Here is a 27216-nt window from a genome sequence, read left to right as displayed (position 1 = left end):
TGTTGAAATTTAAAATAATATATAAATCTAAACCTTGGAGAATTATTTTTGTAAATAAAAAAAATAATGAAGAAAAACAAAAAATAAAGAGATGTAATAAAAAATAGATTCTTCAAAAACCAAAAACCAAAATAAAAATAAAAAATGTTAAAAAAAATTGCTTCAAGTGGGATTCGAACCCATGACTGGTAGAAGAAAGTCAATCACCATGGGCAACCGATACCTATATACACCAAAAGCTAGGGTGTAAGAAACCGAACCGAACTGCTGGTCGGTTCGGTTCGAGTTCTATTTGAAATTTAGGCTGACCCGATCCGAACCATTAAGGTTTGGTTCGGTTATCCGGTTCGCCCGACCCGCTTAAGTAGGGTTCGATTTCAGTTTTCATTTCACTCATCTCCTCTGCTGCTCCGCTCCCTCTTCATTTCCTCTGCTGCTCCCATCTTCAATTCAAACCTAAAACTCATCCTCTGTTACACATCAAGTTCAGCTTTGCCGTCAGCGTCGATAAGGTTTGTTTGATCTGAAATTTATTCTGGGTTTTGTTTATTTTTTTTATTTGAAATTTCTTCTAGGTTTATCGTGGACTTCTTCTGGATTCACTGTTTTTTTTTTTTTTTTTTTTTTTTTTTTGATCTTGAGTTCTGAATCGTCCCCATGTTTTGTTTGGGGTTTTTGATTTGCTAATTGGGTTTTCTTTATTTTTTTTTCATGGTGAGAATTTTTGAGCAAAAAAGCAAGGATGTGAAATTTCTTCTGGGTTTTTTTCTGGGTTTTCTGGGTTTTTTTATTCCCTCGTCTATAAGCTTTTTTTCCTTTCTTTTGTTCTTATGTTTTCATATTTGATTTGGGTTTTATTGGAAATTGTTGGATTCACTTAAGTTTCTGTTTATGGGATCTAGGATTTGGTGAACTAATTGAATTTGTTTTTAACTTTTTAGGGCTTAGATAGATTACTCTGTCTGTGATACTAGGATTTGGTTTTGGATTAGGGGTTTTTCAAATCTGTTACTCTGTTATCAAGAATGATTCTGTACCTTTCTGAGCATCTTATCTTTTCTGCACTGGGTTTAAGATCACCAGATCTCACTTGAGAAATGCTGTCATTTGTCAATGCATTGAATAGCACAAGAAGAAACGATGCCAAGTTCGGAATATTCATATGAAATGTTTGCCTGTTGAAGAAGTGCTTTATACATAAGTCTCCAATTTCACTAATTTCATTGGATGCCGCTGTCCACTAACCTCCATTTCTAGAGGCAGTGTTTCATCTTTACATGGGGGCAATATTACACTAGAACTAGGAAGGTAGCAAGTTTGCAACCTTGTTCCTCCTGGGACTCAGTTCATGATTGACGAGCCTTTGCAGCTTCTAAGAGTTGTCATGCATTTGTTTCTCCTGAAGCATCAAATCATGCTCAAAATCTTTATCTTCTTGGACAATAAAGAAATTCTCGCAAGGAGGACAAATCCAATGTATCCCATGTCTCGCGGGTCAAGACAACCTACCCTACTTCATTTGGTTCCATATGAAACATCTCGCCACAATAATTTGAGCCCATTCTTTCAGGCCCTTAAACTTTTTTTTCCAAAGACCCAATTACCACCGGACCAACCATCGGTGGCTGTATTCCATGAAAAAACCAAATTGCTCAATGTTTTACAATACTTTTGTTGTCCAACTTAGTAAACGGAAAATCAACATGCCATAAAACATAATAGGAAGTTAATTCAAGATCAAAACCTAAACTCTATCAACAAGAAAGAGACAAGAACTACACTGGAACCAAGATCTCAAAAGGAAAAATTATTAAAAAGTGATAGAAATTATGGTGTTTACGCAACGATAGAAAGGTAGACAACAATTCTTTAGCAGCCAGATTAAATACTTAAAGTTACACCGGGAAGCACAGGGAAAGTGACATTTTGCATTGGAGTTCCAATTTTATCGGATGTTCCCGAAAGGAGCAGAACCCAATATGCCGCAGTTTGAGGATTCCCAAGCACACATTTTGATAAGGCCTTCTACCTTTTTCTCAATCCAACCTAAATTGATTCCTTTACATGAAGTTTGTTTTTATAACATGCTGAAGCTAGAAAAAAGTGGACATGGGTTGGACACATGGATTTTTTACATTCAAACAGCGTTTTGAAACTGTGGAAGAGAGGGAAAGATTCAACCAAATGGTAAATACGAATAAATAAGAACAACAACAATAATAATGAAATGTTAAAAATGACTAATCCCCTGAGTGCATGTGCAGCAACCTTAACTTGCAAAATAACCGGAATGAATGAGATTAAAGTGGAGGGACGGTCCTGAGAGGAGTCAGGGCGGCAATAGTGATTCTCGGGGATTGATGATTTGGCTCTCAGATATAGAGATTGACAGCAAAGGAGAATCGAAGAGGCGAGCTGTGGGTGAGGATTGAGATTGCAAAGGATTGGGGGAAGTACATGGGGAGGGAAGGTTCAAACTTCAAAAGACCGGGACTTCATACCTTGAATTAAGTCAAACGGAGGACGTAACTCTTAATTAACAAAGCAATATTCTCCTAAGAACGATGCATTCAAAAGTACCCCAACATTTCTATCATCTCGATAATCGAAAATCAAAGTGGCTTAACACGAAACACAGGAAACTAATTCATGATCAAAACCTAGCTTCTTGCTAAAGAAAGAGAATAATAACTATGTACTGTTAGCACGAGGATCTCACAGGGATAGAATTATCAAATTAGTCTGTAGACGATACGAATGATAGTGCTGACATGAGAGAGAGCGATGATAGAAGAGAAGACAATTAGGGTTTAGCAGCAGCATTTTATGCACTAACAATTATGTCGGAAAGTGAAGAGAAAGTGATCGTTGGCAGTGGAGCACTGACGGAGACGGAGAGACGGTGGGGGAGGGGGATTGTAAACTGAGAACTGAAAGAGGGGTTGACGAACATGCGCGTGGAGATGGGTTGGGCTTATTTTTATATTGCTTTGTTGGGCTTGGGCTTGATCCGGCCCCAACTGGCATTGACCCGGTTCTCCACTATAATATTGTGGCGAGTGTTTCATATGGAACCAAATGAAGTAGGGTAGGTTGTCTTGACCCGTGAGATACATTGGATTTGTCCTCCTAATGAGAATGTCTTTATTGTCCATTAAACTTAAGATAAGATGTTTCTAGTCAATTTTATTCAATGGATAGAGGTGTTGGGTGGGCTGAGGGGTTGAGGGAAGAAAACTACCTGAGTTAGTGGATTATGATCATTGTGTGATTAACCTTTATTGTCCGTCATTTTACCTTCCCACTCATGCTCTCCATTTTTCTTGTCCAACTCTTTCTAAACGCTTCCTTTCAGTTGGCCATGTTTTAATATTTGTTAGTAAGTCCTATAAAAAAGTATTTCAGTAAGAACCGAGCAGCTGACAGCTTTATATATTTAGTAACTTGTAAACATGGTAGTTATCTTTATATCAATTAATTTATCGCAAGTACACACTACACAGGACATGGACCATCATGAAGATGATGGCCGCCAAGGGGGTGAAAGTCAACCCAAGAGAGACGATGAGGTGAGATTGATGTACAAGTCTAGTTAACTGTTCTCATTTAGTTCTAATAGCTTTTTTCATTTATTCCATTTGTCTACGACTGCTTCATAACTCATTTGGTATCGTGGTATCTATGGTTTGAAACTTCATCCTCACAATCTTGCTACCTGTACACCATCATTAAGTTTATGTCCCCTTCTTGCACCTTGCACGTACATGCTTTTTTGATACATCTAATAATGTTTTCTTCATTTTCTTTTGGTGGGTTTGGATGTTCTCATGTAGGGGACTCTTGTTGATTATTTGTCTCATGTTGTAGGAAACTGTTGCTCGCCAGGAAGAAATTAAAAAGATATTTGAGGCTAAAATGGCTCTTCGACAAAGTAATCTGAATCCTGAGAGGCCTGGTCAGTGAATTATCTTTAGCATTTTGATAATCATGTAATTATTTTTCATAGCGAGTGAAATGTTTACTATAGCCTATATGATGAAAAACAAAAAATGTTCACATGCCACTTTATAGATTGGGTTTTAATTTGAATCTTTATGCCTGATAAAAGCACATGTTTCTAAATTTTGTTATCTATTTTTAAAGATGTGGAAGTAGGTGTTTGTGAACTCTTGGTTATGCTCTATCGGGCAAATAAAATGTGTTATAGCCCATTTAAAGACATTGAAAAAGTCAGGTCGAGATTGGGGATATCTTCTCTTGATTGAAGGGGACACAATAATCTCATATAAAATCCTTCGAAGCCTACTTTATCACAGGTCTTAGTTGATAAGAAATAGCAGTCCTCTCCAAAATTCTTGAAAGCTTCGAACAAATTTTCAGCCTCAGTCATCCTGTCTAGCTAGGAAAGTAGTTAAATGAAGAAAAATTAATTATTCAATTGTTAAGCCATTTTGAAAATTCAGAATTTTCAATCATTGCTTTTGCATCATATATATCCCCAAAATAGTTATAAAGAAAAAAGAAAAAAAAAAGATCCTTCATGTGTTTTTGCTTTGAAAAAAGATACATTTCATCTCATCATGAGGCTTGAACATTCATGGGTGATGTACGTTATTCTATATTCACCAAAACACAGCCCATAGAAGATTCAACGAACGGATATAAAGGACTCTTAACGAATCTCAACTAGAGGAGCTTCTTTTGCAAAAATCTCACTAGCATATTTCCAATTTAAATCTACAACCTTTCATATGTTCTTTAGATAGTATGGTATAATGTTTTTGTACTGCAAATGTTGCGCCTACTCCCAAAGATCTATCCCAAGCAGACCATTTAGTCACAAGAGGATCTTGATTGGCCGTGGTTTCAACCGAGAGCTTTTCAGTTCTCTATTCATAGCAAGTCACACCTATCTAGAGCCTTTTGCTTAACTCTCTAAATCGAAGCCTTCAAAAGAATCCAGCTGAGAGTCGACCCATGCTAGAGTTCTTTTGGGAGACGTGCTACTGAGTCAACCCTATACATGAAGGAAGGCAAGATTGTTTCGAAAAATTGAATGATTTGTGATCTCTGCCATTGAATTTGATGGCATTTTGGGTTTTTTTTGGGACAAAAAAACTATTTGATTGATGAATTAAATCTCCAAAGAGTACAAAATGAACCCATAAACAGGATTACAAAAAATTCCTCAATCACTTTGGGCTCATCCTTGTTGATGGTTTTGTATAGTGTTTTAAAAAAGCTCTCGGGTGCGTGCCCAAGCTCAAGGCGCAAGTCTGGCGCCTTGCCTTGAAAAGGTGAAGCTCACAAAATAAGGCATGCCTTAAGCGTGTACCTTTTGTGAAGCCCCAAGGCTCAAAGCTCTGGACCTTGGGATTTTCCATTATTTTTTTAAAAAAAGTAATAATTAAGGTTTTCCTTTTTTATTAACTAAAAAATTAAGTTTACTAAGCCTAAATGGAAAATTTCTTGTGTTTAGGTGTCTTTTTTGCATGTTTCAACTCGAACTCTGCCTTTTCTGTTTTATGTAGTACTTTTATATATAGCGCGCCTAAAAAAAAGCCCCACATTTTTTTTGTTTTGCGCCTTGCGCTTATGAAGATGTGGATGAAATGAATAAAAGGAGGTGGAGCTAAAATTTCTATCTTCCTTGATGGAAGATTTAGGGGGTGAATTATTGTAGATAGGCTTGAGGTAAGGGGACCCACTTTCTCCATTTCTTTTTGTCATGGTCGATCGAACGTGGAATTCTTAGGGGCATGTCAGCAAAGATCTACGTTCTTTTCCCCCCCTTCTTTCTCTCTTTTTATAAAGAAACAATTTCATGGATTAATGAAATGCAGGAGTAAACTCCAAACACCCATAGATAACTACAAAAAGACTGTCACTTAGAGATCAAATAGGAAGACTCCTATTACAAAAAGACTCTTCACATTTTAATTTCTACCTTCTATTAGTTCGACTGATTTAGGGTATTCTCTTTATGGGTCTCTTTGGAAGCCTTGGTTGGAGAGGACATCTGATTATGGAGAAAAAGCTATTGACTTTTATAGAACTTTGGGACTTATCATAACTTTCTCTGCCTGCCATTTGGTGATTGTGATAAAAACTCTTTTGTTATGAGACCCCTTGCTGATCAATACGTAGACCAACTCAATGGAGTTCTTTGATTTTTGTAGGTTTGGACTTTGGAGGATGACATTTCTTTCCTCTTTGTACTTCCAATTTTGTTTTTTCATCTCTCTTTGTACTTATATTTTTTTTTTATAACAGAATTAATTTTATAGTAAGCATAAACTCGACCTTTCTACTTTGGAAGATTCTTTCTTTTGTGGAGCTTAGCTACTGCCTACTACCTTTTGAACAATCTATTGGAGACAATGTTTAGTTAATTCAATATTTTGTCAGGTATCCTTGCGATACTTAAATTTGATGCAGTTGTTTGAATGCCTTTGTAAATGTTTCCTCACAATCTGCATTTTCCTTTTAATTAATGATGGCTTTGAGGAAAGCGAACATATAACTTTTTTTATAAAAAAATTTCACCAAAGTACATACTTAAGTTATTTTCATTTGACACATATTTGTGACATTGTTCCCATGTACATCCAATTTGTTAAGCTTTGTTCTTGTCTGCAGACTCTGGATTCCTTAGAACTTTGGATTCTAGTATTAAACGCAACACAACCGTTATTAAAAAATTAAAGCAGATAAATGAAGAACAACGAGAAGGGCTGATGGATGAGTTGCGAAATGTAAATATGAGTAAATTTGTTAGTGAGGCCGTTTCTGCTATCTGTGATGCCAAGCTTAGAACTTCTGATATTCAGGCAGCTGTTCAGGTAACCTTCTTTCAGTTCTTTTGTTTTCTAGGTCAATTTTGTTGTTGTAGTTGGGTGGTGGAGCAATAGAAACTTAGTCACTTCAAAAGATTTGAACAAAAGTGTTCTTCTAATACCCGTCATCTTTTCATAATTCTCTTCTTCCAATCGGATTAATTTATTTTCTTTATTTTACATTAGCATTTTACCTTTTAGCCATGGCATTGACTTAAAATTCAATCTAGGGTCTCATTTATTTGATGAGAAATGAGGATGGTAGCCAGGATTCTGCCTGTGCCATGGGGGGATGAACTAATGGGGGCTGAACGTAGTGATTCAAATCTTGGGAGGGAGTATGGTTCTAATGCTTCAGCTCCCCTCTCTTTTTTCTTGTTGTAAACTAGACACTTCTTAGTTTTCTTTTGGTATTCTTTTTGTGTTTGGGTAACCCTTTGGGTTGGTGCTTTGTTCACTGTCTGGCCTCTCCTTGTTCTTCCATTTATTATCTATCGTGTTCTAAAACAACTGAAAGAAAAAAGAAAAAAAAAAGAACGGAAAAAGTATAAGAAAAGAAAAGAAAAGAAACAGATTCACGTGACCAAATTAATCTGCCATGAACATAGATTTATGAGATTATTGGCACAGTTTGACAACCACACTTTTACATGTTGAACAACAAAAATAATAGTAAAAGTTCAAGCACTAATCTATATTCTGATGTGTTCCCTTGTCCCCTCCCCACCCAAAAAAAAAAAGATCTGTTCGCTCCTTCACCAAAGGTACAAAGACTTCTCACCATGCCTGATTCAAGGACTCTTGAAAGTGTTCTTTCCTGGAAAGTCTGGGGATGAGCTGGATGCTGATAGAAACTTGAAGGCCATGAAGAAGCGCAGCACTCTCAAACTTCTTATGGAGCTTTTTTTTGTTGGAGTTGTAGAAGACAGTGCAATTTTCAATAATATTATTAAGGATCTTACAAGTATTGAACATTTGAGGGATCGGGATACTACCCTAACTAATTTGACTCTCCTTGCTAGCTTTGCTCGGCAAGGGAGAATCCTTTTGGGTCTATCGCCTACTGGACAAGATCATGAGGAGGTAAACAACTTTTTCTCAATTTCTACACACCCACAGTACTGTTCACGTAACTTCTGTATATGTTTCTTGTGGGTTTCTTCGACTATTTTAATTAGTTTGTGCTTCTCAAGAGGATGTTAGTTACAAGTTGCAACTTGCCATGTGATTGTAGTGTTGACTCTTTTCTTGCCTTCCATATCGTTTTATGAAATTTGTCTTGTTCCCGGTCATGCTTTACTCTAAACTCACTGGGTAATATTCTGTTTCAGTTTTTTAAGAGCCTCAATATTACTGCTGACCAAAAGAAATTCTTCAGAAAGGCTTTTCATACATATTATGATGCTGCAGCAGAATTGCTTCAGTCTGAACATACTGTAAGAGATTCACTATCTTCTCTAGAGCCAGTTTTTTGATTTATCATTCACTCTGTTCTCCCCTCTTGTTTCCCCCCTTCAATTCAAAGTTAAGGTTCATGTTTTGGTTGTTTATTATTAATTCATTAGGATGTGTTTATTTTCATAACGTTTCTGGGCCGTTATGTTATCAAAACGATGATGCTTTCGTTTCCGTGAATATTTTATACTCGCATACTTTTATTGGTAACTAACTTCCATCATGATGAATTGAAGAATACATTTTACACTTGTAATGATATATTTGCCTATCACATTCTTTTAAATGGCAGTCACTTCGCCAAATGGAGCAGGAAAATGCAAAGATCTTGAATGCAAAAGGGGAGCTTAATGATGAAAATGTCTCTTCATATGAGAAGTTGCGAAAATCTTATGACCATTTATATCGAAATGTCTCATCGTAAGTTGCATTATAACACTCATGGTACTAGGAATTTAATAATCAATTGATGACTTGATGGATGTATGGAATGCTTATTCCTCAAACTTGTCCATGTCAAAATCTGACATTTGCGGCACAATTTGCTAATTAATTCTTTATTGTACCCTGCATTGAATTGAAACTTCTTATTTTTTTTTTTATTTTTTTTTTTTTGTGTTTTCTAATTGATAATTGTTGATTCTTAATGATTATCTCCTTGTATAATGAATACCGATTTATTATTATAATATATTTCTTGGTATCCTTGTATTCTGCTGAACCAACTTCTTATTTAATATAATCTGGAAGAATTTTAATGCAAATATGAGAAGTAATTCTTTGGGCCGAGTATTGCACACAATAGTGAGATCAGAGGTAGTTGAGATGCATTAAAGAAATTTAAGTTCTCTTCTAATAAGAAGGCATAGATGCAGGTGAAAATTGCTTAAAGAAGAATAAGATGGGTAGTCAGTTCCTTCCTGTAAAGTGAATTATGAATATGTGATAAAAATATTATTATTTGAACCCACCACAAATTAAAAATAGATTCCACGAACAATTTCTCATTTGCAAATTAATGGAATTCTACATCACACAGCTTAGCAGAAGCACTTGATATGCAACCCCCAGTGATGCCAGAGGATGGCCACACGACCAGGGTTTCTGCAGGAGAAGATGTTTCATCACCTGCTGCTGGAAAAGATTCTTCTGTAATTGAAGCCATATGGGATGATGAAGACACCCGGGCTTTCTATGAATGCTTACCAGATCTCAGGTTTGGCTTGGTCAGATTATCTAGTTTGCTGAGATCGTTTGGGGGAAATTTGTCTTGCGTCCATCTTAAGTAGACTTCTATTGATTACCTAGACTTAAAGATACATTTGGACACTTACATGTAAGTGTGTTCTGTATATATGCACATACTTGGTTTCAGTAACAACAATAAAAATAACTTTTAGGATATGCTCATGCATGTTGTGATTGTAAGTCTCATTCATGCTTACTTATAGGTTAGTCCATTGTGTCCATACAAGAACTATATTGGTTGCTATATATTTCTTTTATATGAATATTAATAGGTATATTGAATGAACTTTTCATTTCCCAGGGCATTTGTTCCAGCGGTGCTGTTGGGAGAAGCAGAACCTAAAGCAAATGAGCAATCTGCAAAGCCGGCAGAAAATCTGGCTGTAATTTCTCTCGCTTGCAACTTTTTCTTTTAAACTTCAAAATTTTTTCCACTGTTTTATAATAGTCTCTCTACTCTCACTTCTCCCACGTCTGCTCCTATTTAAACGTATCACAGTTTTCCCTACTCTCTTTGTGTGTGTTGGATTGGCGCACATGATATTTTGGCCATCATTTAAAATTATCAAGCATTAGTTAGGTTTCAAATGATATTTACTTTAGAAGTACATGGATTCACTTTCTTGGTTTTCAGATGAATTTTCGATTAGTGTTCAAATAGTTTAAGTTGATAATGTCAAGAATTTTGTAATTTAGCAATATATTTAGAACTTTGAACACAATAATTTGTATTGAAACGAATAATATGAAACAATTATAACACAATCTAATATATGATATTAACTCAAGTTCACAAACTAAAGCACGTTTTGTATTTTTAGCCTTTCAATATACATATTAATCCTAGTATATATATATATATTTTTCTCATAATACCTCTTTCAGTAGTTTTGTATGGGTGAAAATAAAATAAGTTAGAAAATAGTACTTGGTTATTCTTTTTAATGTTCCGATGGTTTATAGTAATTGATAGCTAAAATTTTGTTTATTAACATATTAAAAATATTGTTTCCTTAAAAAGAAAAATAAATTGAACTGTTAATGGGAAGTATAAAAGTGTAAAGTTATAATTATTACTTTTACTATATTTTTCTATTTTATTTAAAACTTATTTTCTATTTTATTTGAGTGGATTATGATATTAAACAATATGTTATGGTTATCTTTTCAAATAAAAGAAAGTTATGGATATTAAATTTGAAATTTTAATAACGCAGAGAATTGGATATGAATGTAATGATTGGGGAGGAGTGGTCAAAATGGTCCGAAAACAATTTCTTAAGCATGCTCCCAACAAATTGGGAGCTTAGTCTGAGAAATCTTCTTAGGAAAATTTAGCAGGATTGTTATCCTAAGAAAATCAAAATCTTCCCTTGGGTGATGTCTTGGAGCTGTTAATACTGTAGTAGATTACAACGATGAATGTCTTACATGCATCTTTCTCCTTCTTGATGTCTCGTGTCAACAACATGCTGAGTCTCCAACTCATTTATTTATGTATTGCCCTTTTGCATCTTGTTTCTGGCACATTATTTTGTAGTGATTTTCAACCTGACAAAAGTGATTTTAACAATTTCAAAATGACTTACAGACATGTACTTACTCATTATAGTTTATCCTTTTTAGTTTCCATTTTGTGTGCTTTATCGTAATTACCTATAGCTGCTGGGGTTTCCCCCTAACTTCATCATATCAATGCTTTCTCCCTTTTAAATATGTATTACAAAGATTTGTTATTGATCCTCTGTGTATTATAAAATCACTCACAGACATGTACTTACTCATTATAGTTTATGCCTATTTCATGAAGGTGTCTTTTGTTGAAGAATTTGAATGTCTTCTGTAGGAATCTGAAGTGGATCAAGGTCAGCAAGCTTCCTTAGAGGCCATTGAGATCTCTACAGATTGTTCGCTTCAGGATGGCAAAATTAATGAGAAAGGTGAGAAAGGGAAAGACAGAGAAGAAAAAGATAAAGAAAAGAATAAGGATACAGACAAGGAGAAGGGGAAAGAAAAAGACGCAGATAGAAAGATGGAAAATGAAAAAGAAAAACTTAAAAATATTGAAGGAACAAATTTGGATGCTTTGTTGCAGAGACTCCCTGGTTGTGTCAGCCGTGACCTTATTGATCAGTTGACTGTAATTACTTCTCTTTCTCCTGGCTTAATTGTGATTTTTTTTTATGGTGGATGGAAGGCTGGATCTTTGTTAAAAATGAGATGTTAATATTTTCTTTTATACTTGCAGGTAGAGTTCTGTTATTTGAATTCCAAGTCTAACCGAAAGAAGCTTGTTAGGGCTTTGTTTAATGTACCTAGGACATCGTTGGAGTTGCTGCCTTACTATTCACGCATGGTTGCGACATTGTCTACTTGTATGAAGGATGTATCTGTCATTCTCCTCCAGATGTTAGAGGAGGAGTTCAACTTTTTATTGAACAAAAAGGTCTCATTTTAGTTCATATAACTTTTTTGGAATGGGTTGTCCTTTCTCTTCTATTAATTTCTTCACTTTTTTTTTAAACATTTTTTTAATCAAACAGGACCAAATGAACATTGAAACGAAGATTAGAAATATTAGGTTTATTGGAGAGCTTTGCAAGTTCAAAATTGCTTCAGCCGGCCTTGTTTTTAGCTGTTTGAAGGTATGAGGGGAGACACCTGTTGATGTTTATTCTTTTCCTTCATTATGTTCTATTATTCTATGTATTTTGAAATCATAGTTTTGTCACATGCGTGCCAAAACTTTCTCATATGTGGCATGTGGTGTCAAGTTTCCGTAGAGTCATTGGGATTATTTTGTCAATTTAAAAGGCTTCATGCTTTTAATTGACTGTTCCAATCACTTTGGGTGTTATTCAATCAATTTGCCACATTTTCATTACATGTATTTCTTTTGTTCGGAGGTAAGAAACAATTTTATTGACCAGATGAAATTACAAAAAAGGGAAGGAAAACATTGCCCACAGCTAAGGAAGATTACAAAGAGCTTTGCATAGAGAGTAATTACAAAAAACTCCACATAGAGAGTATTCAAATGTGGTTGTTGGAAATAGTATGAAATTTGCTCAAGTAAGAGCTGAGAAATAGTGTGTTGAAAATAATCGAAGGTTTTCCTTTGTTATTGATGACTCTTTTGTTTTTTTTTTCCCCATTGTCATAAAAGCCAAAAGAAAGGTCTAACTGCAAGTTGAATGAGCAATTAGCTTATGCTAGTTTATAAACTGATGTTTCTGTTGTGATTGGAAAATGATGGTTAATTGATGAACGCATTTCATCTCTTTTTGGCAGGCATGTTTAGATGATTTCACTCACCATAATATCGATGTTGCTTGTAATCTTCTTGAGACTTGTGGACGTTTTCTTTATCGGTCTCCTGAAACTACAGTACGAATGGCTAACATGTTGGAGATATTGATGCGCTTGAAAAATGTAAAAAATTTGGATCCCCGGCACAGCACCCTGGTAGAAAATGCATACTATCTTTGCAAGCCTCCGGAGAGATCTGCACGGGTGTCGAAAGTTCGTCCACCATTACATCAGGTATGGGATGCATACAATGTTCCCTAATTTTTCCCTACGTACGGTTGGTTCATATGTTGTATTTACTCGTATTCTGCAGTATATTAGAAAGTTGCTCTTCTCAGATCTAGACAAGTCTGCCATTGAGAATGTGTTGAGGCAACTTCGGAAACTTCCATGGAGTGAATGTGAGCAATACCTTTTAAAATGTTTTATGAAAGTTCACAAAGGGAAGTATGGCCAGATTCACTTGATTGCTTCTCTAACGTCTGGTTTGAGTCGATATCATGATGAATTCTCAGTTGCTGTTGTTGATGAGGTCAGTTCACTGAAAACATTTTCAACTTAAAATGGGACTTGTTATATACCTGATAAGATTATCCAGCGTGCATCCCATGTGATTTTATATTTTTATGTATGTATATTAAGGGTTGTTCAGTACTTTTGACCGTGTAATCATATTTCATTAGTAGTAGTACATATTTTAAATTTTTGCTGCAACTGAAAAGTACTTTTAAATGTTGTACGAATTCAAAAAGCACGTGAAAGTGTTTCTTAGAAAAGAAAACAATAATAATAATTTTTGTTAAATGGCTTTGGCTCATATGTTTACCAATTATCATTTATCTCTCTGTATAACTACAGTTTCTACTGCCCGGTAGCCTTTCTAGATTTATGTTCTCTTAGTGGTTCTTTAATACATTTTTCTTTCATTAATATTTTTCGATACATTTTCTTTTTCTCTTTACATCCACTTTATTCTATTAATCTTAACTAACTTTGCAGACATTAAGGAGTCTTTTAAGGCACATATTTTTTCTTAACTACAGAACTCAACCATAAAATTTGATTAATAGCAATTTCTTAGTTTATCTACCTCTTAAAGGACATCTGGGATTTTCCCTTTTGCATATGTAATAATTTGGCCGTTTTTTTTTTTTAAAATGTGAAGTCTGGTTATTTGAAACTTATTGCATGAAAGCTATTTTGTACTACATGATGAATTTAGTTTGCATATTTGTCCAGGTTCTCTTGTTTATATCTGATTTATCTATTTATTCATTTTGGTGGCTGTTACTTATCTCTATGATTTCTAGGTATTGGAAGAAATTAGGCTTGGACTCGAAGTGAATGATTATGGGATGCAGCAAAAACGCATTGCCCATATGCGGTTTTTGGGGGAGTTGTACAACTATGAACTTGTAGATTCATCTGTGGTCTTTGATACCCTTTATTTGATTCTTGTCTTTGGCCATGGCACTTCAGAGGTACGGTATTGTTCTGTTATTATCGATTTTTTTTTTTTGTTCTTTCACTTTGATATGTTAGTGCCTGCTAACAGGTTTTCCACTATATAAGGAAACTGAGAAACTATATTTTAACACCGTAAAAGGAACAACCAACGAGCATGGGGTAGAGAGAACCCCTCCCTTAAGCAACTGTGTAGGAAAGCCTTCCCATTCTTATTAATCATTGATAGACTATAATTACAAAATTATTCTGTTTGATTCGTGCACCACCCAGAAGCATCATGTTGAACACTAGAACAAAAAGAATTTGAAAGAAAAGCACTTGATCTTTGAATGTCGTAAGACTTCTTTCTTTCCAAAGGTTCTACAAAGTACCTATGTCCCACACCGCCAAATAATATTTCCTTTTCACTGTAAAGCACCAATTACTAAATTTTTCTTTTGATAGTTCAACATACTAATAGTTTGCATCCCATGAACTGGACTCGTGATCATATCAACAGTAACTCTTTGATTATTTATTAGATAGTACTAGAATTGTATATAAAATTTTAAATTTCATCGAGAAATATAAATGACTAGTTGTACCATACCTTACCTTAACACAAGTAGAGACTTTAGTTATAAGCAATCAATGGGGATTCCTTTTGCCTTAGTGATGGCATCAAGAATCTTAGTAATCTAATCAAGTTGGATGGGAATTTGGAAGTATAGTTTCTGTCATTCTAAATTTTCTTTTTATAAGATATGCAATCTGTTAATGTCGGATGAATGAAGTAGGCCAAATATATATTCAATGCTTGTGGAGGATACTGAGGCTTGGTTTATGCAGTACAAGTTTGTTTCTTTGTGCTTGGCCAAATGAATGTTTTTTCCCCGAGTCCAATGTGATTGATCTTTGTTGCTTTTAGCAAGATGTATTGGATCCACCTGAGGACACTTTCCGCATAAGGATGATTATCACCCTTCTTCAAACCTGTGGTCACTACTTTGATCGAGGATCTTCAAAGAGGAAACTTGATCGATTTTTTATACACTTCCAGAAATATATTCTCAGCAAAGGAGCACTTCCATTGGACATTGAGTTCGACTTACAGGTTAGTTGTTTATCATGTTAGTTTACTTGCTAATATATTTCCCAATAGTGTAAGATAGCTTATTCAAGTTGATAGTTTTCATCCTTGTGTTGTTATAGACTTGGTTCTATCTCCAAACCGTTGACATAACTTCAAAGCAGTGTAGTTTCAACAATAAGTTGGCATTAAATGCGGAAGTCCGGATATGGGCATTACATGGACATGTTACTGCAAGTACACATTTATTAGAATACTTATTTTTTGAGAGGTTATTTTTATAGCTTAAGCTTACACATTTATAAACCTAAAAAGAAAAAAGAGTTCTGATGTATCTCTCGAGATTTTTTACTTTTTCCTACACCTGCATACATTTTGTACAAGTGTCTATCACACACATATCATGCTAATAAGTGTCCATAACTTTTAGGTTTGTTATAATCATGTTCTATTACATTTGCAAATTATTCATGCAAGTTTATGTTAGGTACCCCTACATGCAACGACAAATAACCAACAAGCCAAATCCCAAGAAACAGCGCCAAGCTTTTGTATGATTTTTGTTAAAAATAAAAAAGTAGGGAAGAGAATAACAACACAGTTACGTGGAAACTCTAGTACAGGGAGAAAAACCACGATAGACATTGATTTTTATTATTAATTCTGATACACTAAGTACAAGAGAATAGGCCAAATAAATAGATTAGAGGGAAGCCCTAGGGTACACACAATTACTAAAATGCCCCTAGGGTTACAAGTTGCTTTTTCGACACTCCCCCTCAAGTTGGGGCGTAAATATCAATAAGACCCAACTTGCTGACACAGTAATCACAGTAATCCTTTTGTGAGCACATCTGCAATTTGCTGATTTGAGGGAACATAAGGAATGCATATACTTCCGTTGTCAAGTCTTTCCTTGATGAAGTGCCGGTCAATCTCAACGTGTTTTGTTCTGTCATGCTGAACAGGATTATTTGCAATACTTATTGTTGCCTTATTGTCACACAACAGTTTCATTGGGAGCTCATTGTCTTGATGAAGATCTGACAACACTTTCATCAACCAGATCTCTTCACATATCCCTAAACTCATGGCCTGATACTCAGCTTCTGCACTACTTCTGGTCACAACTCTCTGTTTCTTGCTCCTCTAGGTCACAAGATTACCCCAAACAAATGTGCAATACCCTGATGTTGATTTTCTATCAGTAACAGGCTCTGCCCAATCAGAATCAGTGTAGGCTTCAATGCAGCGGTTATCAGACTTCTTGAACATTAACCCCTTACCTGGTTTACCTTTCAGATATCGAAGGATGCGTTCAACTGCTATCATGTGTTCTTGACAAGGAGCCTGCATAAACTGACTGATGATACTGCATATGAAATATCAGGTTTCGTATGAGATAAGTATATCAATTTCCCAACTAACCGCTGATACCTTTCTTTATTGACCGGAACACTGTTACTAGTATTGCTAAGCTTTGAATTATATTCAATTGGGGTGTCAGCAGGTTTGCACCCAGTCATTCCTGTTTCCGTTAGAAGATCAATCGTGCATTTCCGTTGGGACACTGAGATTCCGTTCCTAGACCGGGCTATTTCCATTCCGAGAAAGTATCTTAACTTCCCAAGGTCTTTAATTTCAAACTCTTTGGCCATCTTTGCTTTGAGTTTCACAATTTCAACATCATCACCGGAGAGCACAATATCGTCAACGTACACAATGAGAACTGCTACCTTCCCTGAAGTTGACTTCTTTGTAAAAAGTGTATGATCTGAGTGCCCTTCGGTATACCCTTGTCCTTTGACCAAGGTGGAAAATCAGTCAAACCAAGCTCTCGGAGACTGTTTCAACCCATATAGCGACTTTCTCCGCCGGCAGACTCGCTGTTTGAACTGATCTTCAAATCCGGGAGGAGGATTCATGTAGACTTCCTCCTCAAGTTCTCCATTGAGAAAGACATTCTTTACATCCAGTTGATGCAAGGGCCAATCTTTGTTAACTGCAACTGATAGCAATACTCGGATAGTATTGAGTTTAGCTACGGTAGAGAATGTCTTGGAGTAATCTACCCCAAAGGTTTGAGTAAACCCTTTGGCAACTAACCTGGCTTTGTACCGATCAACAGTCCCATCTGACTTGTACTTTATAGTGAAAACCCATTTGCACCCAACCGTCTTGTGCTCTTTAGGTAGGATCACCTGGTCCCACGTTCCATTTTTCTCCAGAGCTCTCATCTCTATAACAGCAGCTTTCCAAACTTCAGTTCCGATTGCTTCTGTATGTTACTCGGTATCACCCCTGCATCTAAACTAGTGGTAAAGGCCTAAATTCTGATGATAGGTAGGTATGCATGTAACTATGCATGGGGTACCTTGTACATGACCGAATACCTTTCCTCAGGGCTATTGGAAGATCAAGAGAAGCATCATATTCCTTCAAACTGTCAGAATTTCCATTGTGATCATTAGTCTCCTCTTCCTGTTTCTTCATCTTTAGAAATCACACCTTTTTCACCATTATCTTTAGTATCACTCACATTTTCTAGAGCTGTGTCTGAATCGTCATTCACTGTCGTCTTCCCATCTGCTATAGTGGTGTTATCAGCACCTTTCTCTCCTTTTTCCTCTCTTGCACTCGTTAATACAAGTATCAATCTCATTAATTTTAGGAATACACGTACCTGATGTCGGGTTTGACTCATGGATCGGAGCCGGAGATACAACAGGTGACGTTGCTTCCTTCCTGAGATTCTTCCTATAGTATGTTATCCATGGGACTTGATTGGTAGGAAGGATAGGACGAACATGTTCGGGAATAGGGGCAGACTCCAAGGGAATTGTATATGTGGACCAGTTAGTCTCTTCACTAGAGGTCTCCCCCTGAAGATGGCTAACAGGGAGAAGGGCTGATCCTCAAGGAAGGTGATATCCATGGAAACAAAATATTCGCGAGAGGATGGGTGGTAACATTTATACCCGCGCTGATGGAGTGGATACCCAACAAAGACGCACTTTTGAGCACGGGGGGTAAATTTCGTGCGGTTTGGACTATGGGAGTGAACAAAGGCAAACACAACAAAAAACTCGAAGTGGTACATTGGAGACTAAACGAGTCGTAGAGTATGACTCTTTTAAACAGTCTAAGGGGTTTTGAAAATTGAGGACCCGGGAAGGCATTCAGTTGATTAAGTGAGCAGCAGTAAGGATGGCATCACCCCATAGGTAAGAATGGGAGTGATGTGGATAGGATTAAGGACCTAGCAACTTCCACCAAATGACGATTTTTCCTCTTTGCTACCCATTTTGTTGGAGAGTGTAGGCACACGAACTCTGGTGGATAATCCCTTTGGAAGCAAGAAACTCCTGGAAGGAAGCGTTAAAGAATTCTCGCCCATTGTCACTTCTCAAAATACCAATCCTGGCATTAAACTGGGTTTCCACAGTGGCATAAAATTGCTAGAATACAGATTAACACCTCGGACTTATCAGTGAGAAGAAAGACCCAAGTAAGCCGAGTGTGGTCGTCTATAAAAGTGACAAACCAGCGTTTCCCTGTGGAGGTTGTGGTTGGTGAGGGACCCCAAACATCACTGTGGACTAAGGTGAAGGGTTTGGATGGTTTATAGGGCTGGAAGTGGAAGGAGACACGACTCTGTTTGGCACGAATACACATTTCACACTTTAAAGAAGACACATTAAAAGCTGTTTTTTCGACAATTTTATTTATCTATCTCAAGGGAAAAATAAAAAGGATAAGTAACAGTACTGAAAGCAAGAAGAACTAAAAGAAATAACAAGAATAGAAACCAAGGACCAGCCAATTCTAGAGGGAATTCTCTCCTCTGAAAGCTGACAGCCTTTTTCAAAATGATTGCACAACTTCTGCCTCTCCCCAATTCTTCCTTTACCCATAATTTGGGGTGTAATTCCCTTCCTGTCCCTCTGTTTATATGTGTGTATGATTGGGGATCTAACAATACCGCTCGCCTCGAATTGCACCTTGTCCTCAAGGTGGAGTTGGGAAAATTGTTCGTTCATCAAATAGACCAATTTCCATGTAGCTTCACTATCCGGTAGTCCCTTCCATTTCACACGCCATTCTTTGGCAGTCACTTCTCTGTTCCATCTCACCCCTAAGATCATTTCTGGTACCACCTGCAATTCAAACTCCTCGTCAACACTGGGGGTGCTGTTGTATTTGGGCCATCCTTCCTAGTTTCCTTTTCAGCTGTGAGATGTGAAATACATTGTGGATGTTTGCTTTTGGTGGTAACTCTAGTCTGTATGCTACCTCTCCAATACGTTCGAGGACTCGTTATGGGTCGTAGTACTTGGGTGCTAGTTTCTTGCATCTCTTCCTTGCTAGTGATTTCTACCTATAGGGTCGAAGTTTCAAGAATACCTCATCCCCCACTTCGAACTGTAGTTCCCTTCTGTTGGTGTCAGCCTGTTTCTTCATTCTATTTTATGCAATCACCAAGTTTTCTTTGAGGGCGTTTAAAGTGGCATCCCGAGCGATTAGTTGTTGCTCCACTAAGTCGTTTGGAGTCTTCTTCTCCCCATATGAAACAAGAGGTGGGGGCTTCCTTCCAAAAACTGCTTGATAGGGGTTGTCTTAATTGGCTTATGGAATGTGGTATTTTACCAAATTTCAGCCCAAGGTATCCATTTACTCCATTTAGATGGTTGCTCGTTACAAAAACACCTCAGATAAGACTCAAGGAAACGATTTACTCTTTCGGTCCGTCCATCGGTTTGAGGGTGGAAGGTTGTACTCCTTTTTAATACCGTTCCCATCATTGAAAACAACTCCTTCCAAAAATTACTAAGGAAGATCTTATCTCGGTTTGTCACAATCGATTTCGGCACCCTGTGATGATGTATCACTTCTTGAATGAAAACCTCTCCAACATGTTTTGATGAAAATGGATGCTTCAGTCGAACACAATGGGCATATTTACTTAAGCGATCCACAACCACCATGATGGAATCAAACCTTTCTGATTTTGGCAAGCCCTCCACGAAGTCCATAGATAGATCATCCCAAATTTGCTCTGGTATGGAAGAGGCTGGAGTAGTTTGGCAGGTTTCAATGACTTTTATTCCGTTGACAAACCTCACACTGGTTAACATATCTCTTGACATCCGATTTCATTCCTTATCAAAAGAGCTCTCCTGACAGCCTTTCGTAGGCTCGAAGAAATGCAGAATGTCCCCCCAAACCTGAATCATGAAATGTATGAAGGAGGGAGGGAATTAAGGTCGAATGTTTTGAAAGAACCAACCTTCCTTTGTACAACAACTTACCTCTATGCCATTGATATTTTGGCTTCCCCTCCGAATCTTCCTTCAAGATTCCGATGATCCTTTGTAAGTCTTCATCTTCACTCACTTCCTTCAAGATTCCGATGATCCTTTGTAAGTCTTCATCTTCACTCACTTCCTACAATACGAACTCCACATCTAGTAGGGCCGGTGTAGTTAACACAAATAACTCCTCTGTTGGTGGTAGTCGAGATGGTGCATCGACTGCCTTGTTCTGAAGATCGGGCTGGTACAATATCTATAAATTGTATCCCATTAGCTTAGTGAGCCCCTTTGGAATTGTGGTTGCACTTCTCTTTGTTCTACCAGAAACTTCAAGGCCTTCTGGTCTGAAATCACTGTTAATCGACTTCCCAATAGATAATGCCTCCATTTCTACACCGGCAACACAACAACCATCAAATCTCTCTCATAAATGGATTTTTCTTGTGCTCGAGGGGAAAGTTTCAGACTAAAATAGGCAACTGCTCTAGAATTTTGGGATAACACTGCCCCTATTCCGAACCCGGATGCGTCTGTCTCAATCACAAAAGGGATGGAGAAGTCGGGTAAAGCCAACACTGGAATGGTCATCATGGCTTGCTTGAGTTCTTCAAATGAATGGTTGGCCCGTTAATTCCAAGTGAATGATTTTTTTTGAAGTTGAGTTAAAGGAGCAGCAATTTGTCCATACCTCTGTACAAACCTCCTATAGTATCCAGTGAGGCCAAGAAGCCTCTGAGTTTGGTTGAATTCTTTGGATGTGGCCAATGAACCATTGCTTTGACTTTTTCTCCGTCAGCCTCTGCCCTTTCTTGGGATACCCAATGTCCCAAGTACTGTATCTGAATTCGACAAAAAGTACACTTCTTCTGCTTAGCGTATAACTTGTAATCCCTCAGAATTTTAAACACCATGTCCCTCATGGCCAAATGGTACCCCTACCTGCAACAACAAATACCCAACAAGCCAAATCTCAAGAAACAGAGCCAAGCTCTTGTATGATTTTATTTATCTACCTCAAGGGAAAAATACAAAGGATAAATAACAGTACTGAAAGCAAGAACTAAAAGAAATAACAAGAATAGAAACAAGGACCAGCCAATTCGAGAGGGCTGGAATTCTCTCCTCTAAAAGATATGACAGCCTTTTCCAAAATGATTGCACACCTGCCTCTCCCCACTTCCTGTTTTATGACCGAATCAGTGGACCCACCCCCCTTCGTCATGCTTCCTCTCTCGATTAATTCTTCCTTCACCCACAATTTGGGGTGTAATTCCCTTCCTGCCTCTCCGTTTATATGTGTGTATGATTGGGGGTCTTAACAGTTTATTTAGTGATAACTAGTGTAATTGAAGTTTTTGTGACCTCTGTCAATTTGGTGCATCTTTGAACAGAGAAAAGAAGTAATGATTCTTGCTGACTACTTCATAGCACGTCTTCATTTATTTTATCTTCCTCAATTCTTGCACGTCAAGTTATCTGATGAGGTTGCCTTTACAGGATTTATTTGCGGAACTGCAACCGAACGTGACCAGATACTCATCCATTGAAGAGATAAATACTGCTTTTGTAGAACTTGAGGAGCATGAACGTTCGGTCTCAAATGACAAGCCCAATACTGAGAAACACCTTGATGCCGAAAAACCCAGCAGAGCAACTTCCAATAGCACCTCAGCTAATGGAAGGGACACGGTGAATGGCTCTAAGGAAAATGGTGGAGCTCATGAAGATGGCGTTGATAGCGACAGTGATACGGGAAGTGGGACTATTGAAGCAGAGGGACGTGATGATGAAGAGTCAGACTTGGAGAATCATGAAGATGGATGTGACACAGAGGATGACGAAGACGATGAAGAAGCGGGTGGGCCTGCTTCTGATGAGGATGATGAAGTTCACGTTAGACAGAAAGTGCCTGAGGTAGACCCTAGAGAAGAAGCCAATTTCGAGCAAGAGCTCAGGGCTGTAATGCAGGCAAGATTTATTTTTGTGACCACTTTACTTTCTTTAGACATTTTATTATTTTCACAAATTTATTGATGTCTTATATATTTCTGAATGCAGGAGAGTATGGATCAGCGCAGGCAAGAGCTTCGTGGCCGACCAACATTGAATATGATGATACCAATGAATTTGTTTGAGGGGTCGAGAGACCACCATGGAAGGGGGGTTGGGGGAGAGAGTGGGGATGAGGGATTGGACGAGGATGCTGGTGGAAGCAAGGAGGTTCAAGTGAAAGTTCTTGTTAAGCGTGGGAACAAGCAGCAAACCAAGAAGATGTACATCCCTCGTGATTGCACACTTTTACAGAGCACTAAACAGAAAGAAGCAGCGGAGCTAGAAGAGAAGCAAGATATTAAGAGGTTAATCTTAGAGTACAACGACCGGGAAGAGGAAGAACATAATGGATTAGGCTCCCAAACGATGAATTGGATGCAGACAGGGGGGAATAGAGTCCCTACTCGGGGGAACAATTGGGAAGCTTCGGGTGGGAGGAGTGGTGGGTTGCGTCATCCCCATCATCGTTATCCTGGTAGTGGCATGCATTATAGTAGAAAAAAATGAGTTTACTGCTTGATTTATACCCACCATGATATTTGCAGTCAATCACAACAGGCATTGTAAGTAGCCTGGCAGTGACTAAATATTACAGCCGGAAGAAGTGAGTCTGCGTCGAACACTTTAATTTACTGCTCTCCATTCCATTAAGGATTTCATTCGTCACAACATTTTGTCAACCATTTTGTCAACCGTCGCCGACTTATATACAGATCCCAACGACATAGCCTATGAGTCGAGCTTTCTTCAATGATAGAACATGGAGAAGAGGAAGGAAACCGTGGATGATGATGCAAAGTGAAAATTGTGGAAAAGCTTACCTATTTTTTGTGAGTCGATTGCGATGAAATGAAGGAGGCTTTTGTGGGCTTCGGTTTGTATATGGTGTAAGTGTTGATTCCTATCTAAATCTTGCTATTTGTATGAAAAGAATAATTTGTTCGGAACTGGAAAGTTGTATTGACAATTAAAAGAATAGCTCTAGGATTACTTGTCTTGTACAGTTCTTGTGTTTGGGCATTTGGCTATTTAGGTCCCAACAAAACACAATCTTGGAAAGTGAATTGTATTTTGGTTCAATACACAAGTTTTACCGTGTGTTGTTCTACTATCAAATCAGTAGAAATGTAAGTTAAGCTGATAGAAATGTTGTACCTTCAAGGTTCAAATTCTGATGTATTTGTGGAGTTTAGAAGCATTGTGGTGTTTTATGTATTTTTCATACAAATTTAGAACATCACTAGAATTGTAGATTTTGTTGGTGTTTTTATGAATTTTCATTAAACTTCCGTAGCTTTCAATTTTGTGAAATATCAATATCACGCGATAAGAATTTTGGAGCTTTAAAATTATTCATATATAAGTTGAATAGAATTAAGGGTTGGATTGTGTTCATGTTTGGGAAATGCTTTCTAATGATTCAAAATCAATTTTCATAATTTGAAAATTGTATTTTAGAGCATAAAATTAAGTATTAATATAATTTCGAGTAATTAATTGTGTTTTTCAAAGTGATTACCATCATAACAAATATGATTAATAATTTCAAAATTAAATGAGATGTGTTAGGTTCTGTAGATCATTGTGTCCAAGTTGAGAGCATTTTCAGAAATATTTAACATACGAGATTTTTATAGACTTTAGAGAACTTTTTGATAAAAATTCAAAGATTTATTCATTAAGTACATAAATTATATTTAGAAAAAAGAAAAAAAAATAAAACTATATGCATTATAGTTTAGTACAGAGCATAGGATGATATTTTTTTGTACACTGTAATAGTAATAAAGATAAAAGTGAGAGCGATGGAGGAGTCGAGTCGATTACGGAGCGGGCGACGGAGGAAAGTTGGAAGGAGGCATAATTGGAAATAGCAGCGGAGAGGGCGGCGGAGAAGGTCTAAGAGAGGACCTGTTCGGAATTTTACGAACATATTTTCGTGCCCATACATGTTTGCCATTGATGGAAAATTTAGCTTTGGTTCTTCCTTCGAGGACGACGTCGATGGAGGACTCCATCTTCACCACCAGCAACGCGTACAGCGGTTGCTCCGGCGGCTGTGCCTCTTGCATATGAATGTTCTCTATGAAATCCCCATATCTTCTGCTCCAATACCACAATAAATAAAAAGAACATATTACATGTCATATATATAAAATTTTAAATCTCCAACTTTTGATTTTTTTTAATATATAATATTAGTAGGTTAAATACATTTGAAGTCCTCAAGAGAAAAAGAAAAATCATCTTAGGTCTCTAATAATTTTTACATTAAAGTGTTAACATGAGGCATCTTCATGAGCAAAATATTTCCATGAAAGGCAGGTCTAACAACTATCTATATTCATGCTTCAAAAAAGAACAAAAAATATTAATATAATGTTTCAATTTTAATAATATTAAAGTCAAATTTGGTTAAAAAAAAAAATGAAACTCTAAATCTCTTTTTATGTTAATTTTCTTAATTTATAAAAGGAAGCTGTGTTGTCCTCCTTTATTTGCTCGGATCCTAGATTAATCAAATAATATAAAACATTTAGGATTTGCCTCGAATTCTTCCTTTAAAATTGAAAATATAAATATATATAATTTAAGTTAAATTCTAAATTTAGTTACTAAACTTGAAAAGAAATCATAGATTTACTATAAACTTTATAATTCAATAACTATATCAATTTGTTTTCAAAAACTAGTTAGATTACAAAATTGTAAATCTTAGATTCTACTACAACAACTAAAAATAACAAAATTTTCATGAAAAATTTCAAGTACCATATAATAATTTGATATCATTTTTTTTTTTGAAACCTATAAAATTTAAGATCTTGAAAATATTTGTCATAAAGAAAATCTCTGACTCTTCGCTACAATCTAGAAATCTTGACAAAATTTTCGACATGCAGAGGAATATAAAGAGATATATTGGGAAAATAAATAAAAAAACAATAAAATAATAATAATAATAATATAATTAATTTTAAAAAAACCTGCCAAAATAATCTCTAACTTCTTCTTCAGAAATTGGGTATCCTTTCGAGAAAGTCAGGAAAATCGTCCTCTCATCCGCCGGAATCGCCTCCCTCTCTTCTTCCTTTAACTTCAAACCAGCCATTCCACTCTGAATTGCCGTCACCGTCGCCGCCGAAACCGCCGTCGTCGAACTCTCCCCTCTCAAACCAACGAACCCAAAATTCTGCCCGCCGAATTTACTCGCCGGAGCCGCTGCAAGAAACCGTCCACGGGCGCCGCCGTGGACAGCGGGAAAGGAGGGAACGGTGGCGCGTGAAATCACGCGCTGGGTTTGGAGCGTGTGGAGAATATCAAAAAAGGCTCTATGGCAAATATCTTTACAAATCTTGGTAACGCCACGGAGGATTGCGAGCCGGTTTTCGTGGAAGAACCGGAGAGAAACCGGGGTTTTAGAAACGTGTTGAATGAGAGGAATATCGACGGTCGAATCCGGTTCAAATGGAAATTTGTCGTTATCTATACAAGCCAACGACATGACGGTTTCATCCGACAATGCATCAATCAAAGCGTCCGGTAAACTCAACATCTTATACACCAAATTAAACTCTTCACCATTTTGTTCAAGCCAAAGCCACAATCCCATTACTCGAACCGACTCGTCCGGGTCTCGTCCGAGTCCAAAGACCATCCGAGCGAAAAGAGTTCGGTCGATGGTGTGAAACATGTTGAATTCTTCCTGTGACACCGTAAAACAACTATCTGGGGACGAGGATGAGGAAGCCATCTCACAACTAAAAAAAGAAAATAAAACCTAATTATTATAACTATTATTTTTGTTGTGGGAAAAGTGAAGAAAGGACTAGGGGGAGGGTTGGTATTTAAAAGGGTTGAAGAGACGCCATTGAGGGAGTTTAGGATTTAAATGAAACGATGCATTAGAGGGTTGTGAGTGTACTCCATTGCCATATTTCCAAACTAGGGCTTCTATGAAAATTGCCGCTACTCATTGTTTAAAGTTTTGGCAACTAAAACTTGCCATATAATGAAGAGATTATCCCCATATTCGCAACAATGTGATTGGCAATATTATATATACTCGTTGCATGTAGGAGAGAGAAAATTTATATTTGGGTTAAATTGCAAGTTTCGTCTTATAATTTAGAAAAAAATATTAGAATTTAGTATCTATGATTTGATAAAATTATCTTAAATAATTAAGAATTATAAAGATAGATTTATAAGGGCATGTTTGGTTTGCCATCCAGATTCTGTTTTATGTTTTCGAATAGACCATTTGAATTTTAAAAACTGTTTTTGGATTCTGTGATTCAAATCTTGTAAATTCTGAAAACAATATTTTTATATTTTCATTGTATCAAGAATTTGAATTTTAAAATTTAAAATGTAGAATTATATTAAATAAAGTTAAAACATTTAGATATATAGTATATATCATGTTATAACTCAATTTAATTTTTTTTTTTAAAAATAAAATTTT

The 27216-nt window shown here is 36.7% G+C and overlaps 2 protein-coding genes across 2 annotated transcripts; one reads left to right on the top strand and one right to left on the bottom strand.

The window, feature by feature from the left end:
* The first annotated feature begins 359 nt into the window (after positions 1 to 359).
* On the top strand, positions 360 to 23944 carry LOC120080253 (regulator of nonsense transcripts UPF2). The gene is made up of 18 exons (XM_039034869.1): positions 360 to 512; positions 3504 to 3569; positions 3868 to 3955; positions 6640 to 6842; positions 7578 to 7919; positions 8168 to 8272; positions 8584 to 8711; positions 9331 to 9507; positions 9841 to 9922; positions 11386 to 11679; positions 11788 to 11985; positions 12083 to 12184; positions 12831 to 13082; positions 13162 to 13380; positions 14159 to 14329; positions 15223 to 15408; positions 22194 to 22664; positions 22755 to 23944. The coding sequence occupies exons 2-18, from the start codon at positions 3507 to 3509 to the stop codon at positions 23253 to 23255; spliced, it is 3582 nt and encodes a 1193-aa protein (XP_038890797.1). The 5' UTR covers positions 360 to 512; positions 3504 to 3506; the 3' UTR covers positions 23256 to 23944.
* A 510-nt stretch (positions 23945 to 24454) lies between these two features.
* Positions 24455 to 26564, bottom strand: LOC120079123. The gene is made up of 2 exons (XM_039033305.1): positions 25736 to 26564; positions 24455 to 24851 (listed from the first exon to the last, which is right to left on the bottom strand). Exons 1-2 carry the CDS (start codon positions 26500 to 26502, stop codon positions 24572 to 24574), a joined length of 1047 nt encoding a protein of 348 aa, XP_038889233.1. The 5' UTR covers positions 26503 to 26564; the 3' UTR covers positions 24455 to 24571.
* Between the last annotated feature and the right edge of the window lie 652 nt (positions 26565 to 27216).

The sequence above is a fragment of the Benincasa hispida genome, chromosome 6 (genome assembly GCF_009727055.1).
Source record: "Benincasa hispida cultivar B227 chromosome 6, ASM972705v1, whole genome shotgun sequence".
Taxonomy (NCBI): domain Eukaryota; kingdom Viridiplantae; phylum Streptophyta; class Magnoliopsida; order Cucurbitales; family Cucurbitaceae; genus Benincasa; species Benincasa hispida.
Note: the sequence above shows the minus strand (reverse complement) of the source record. Positions and strands in the feature narration are given on the sequence as shown.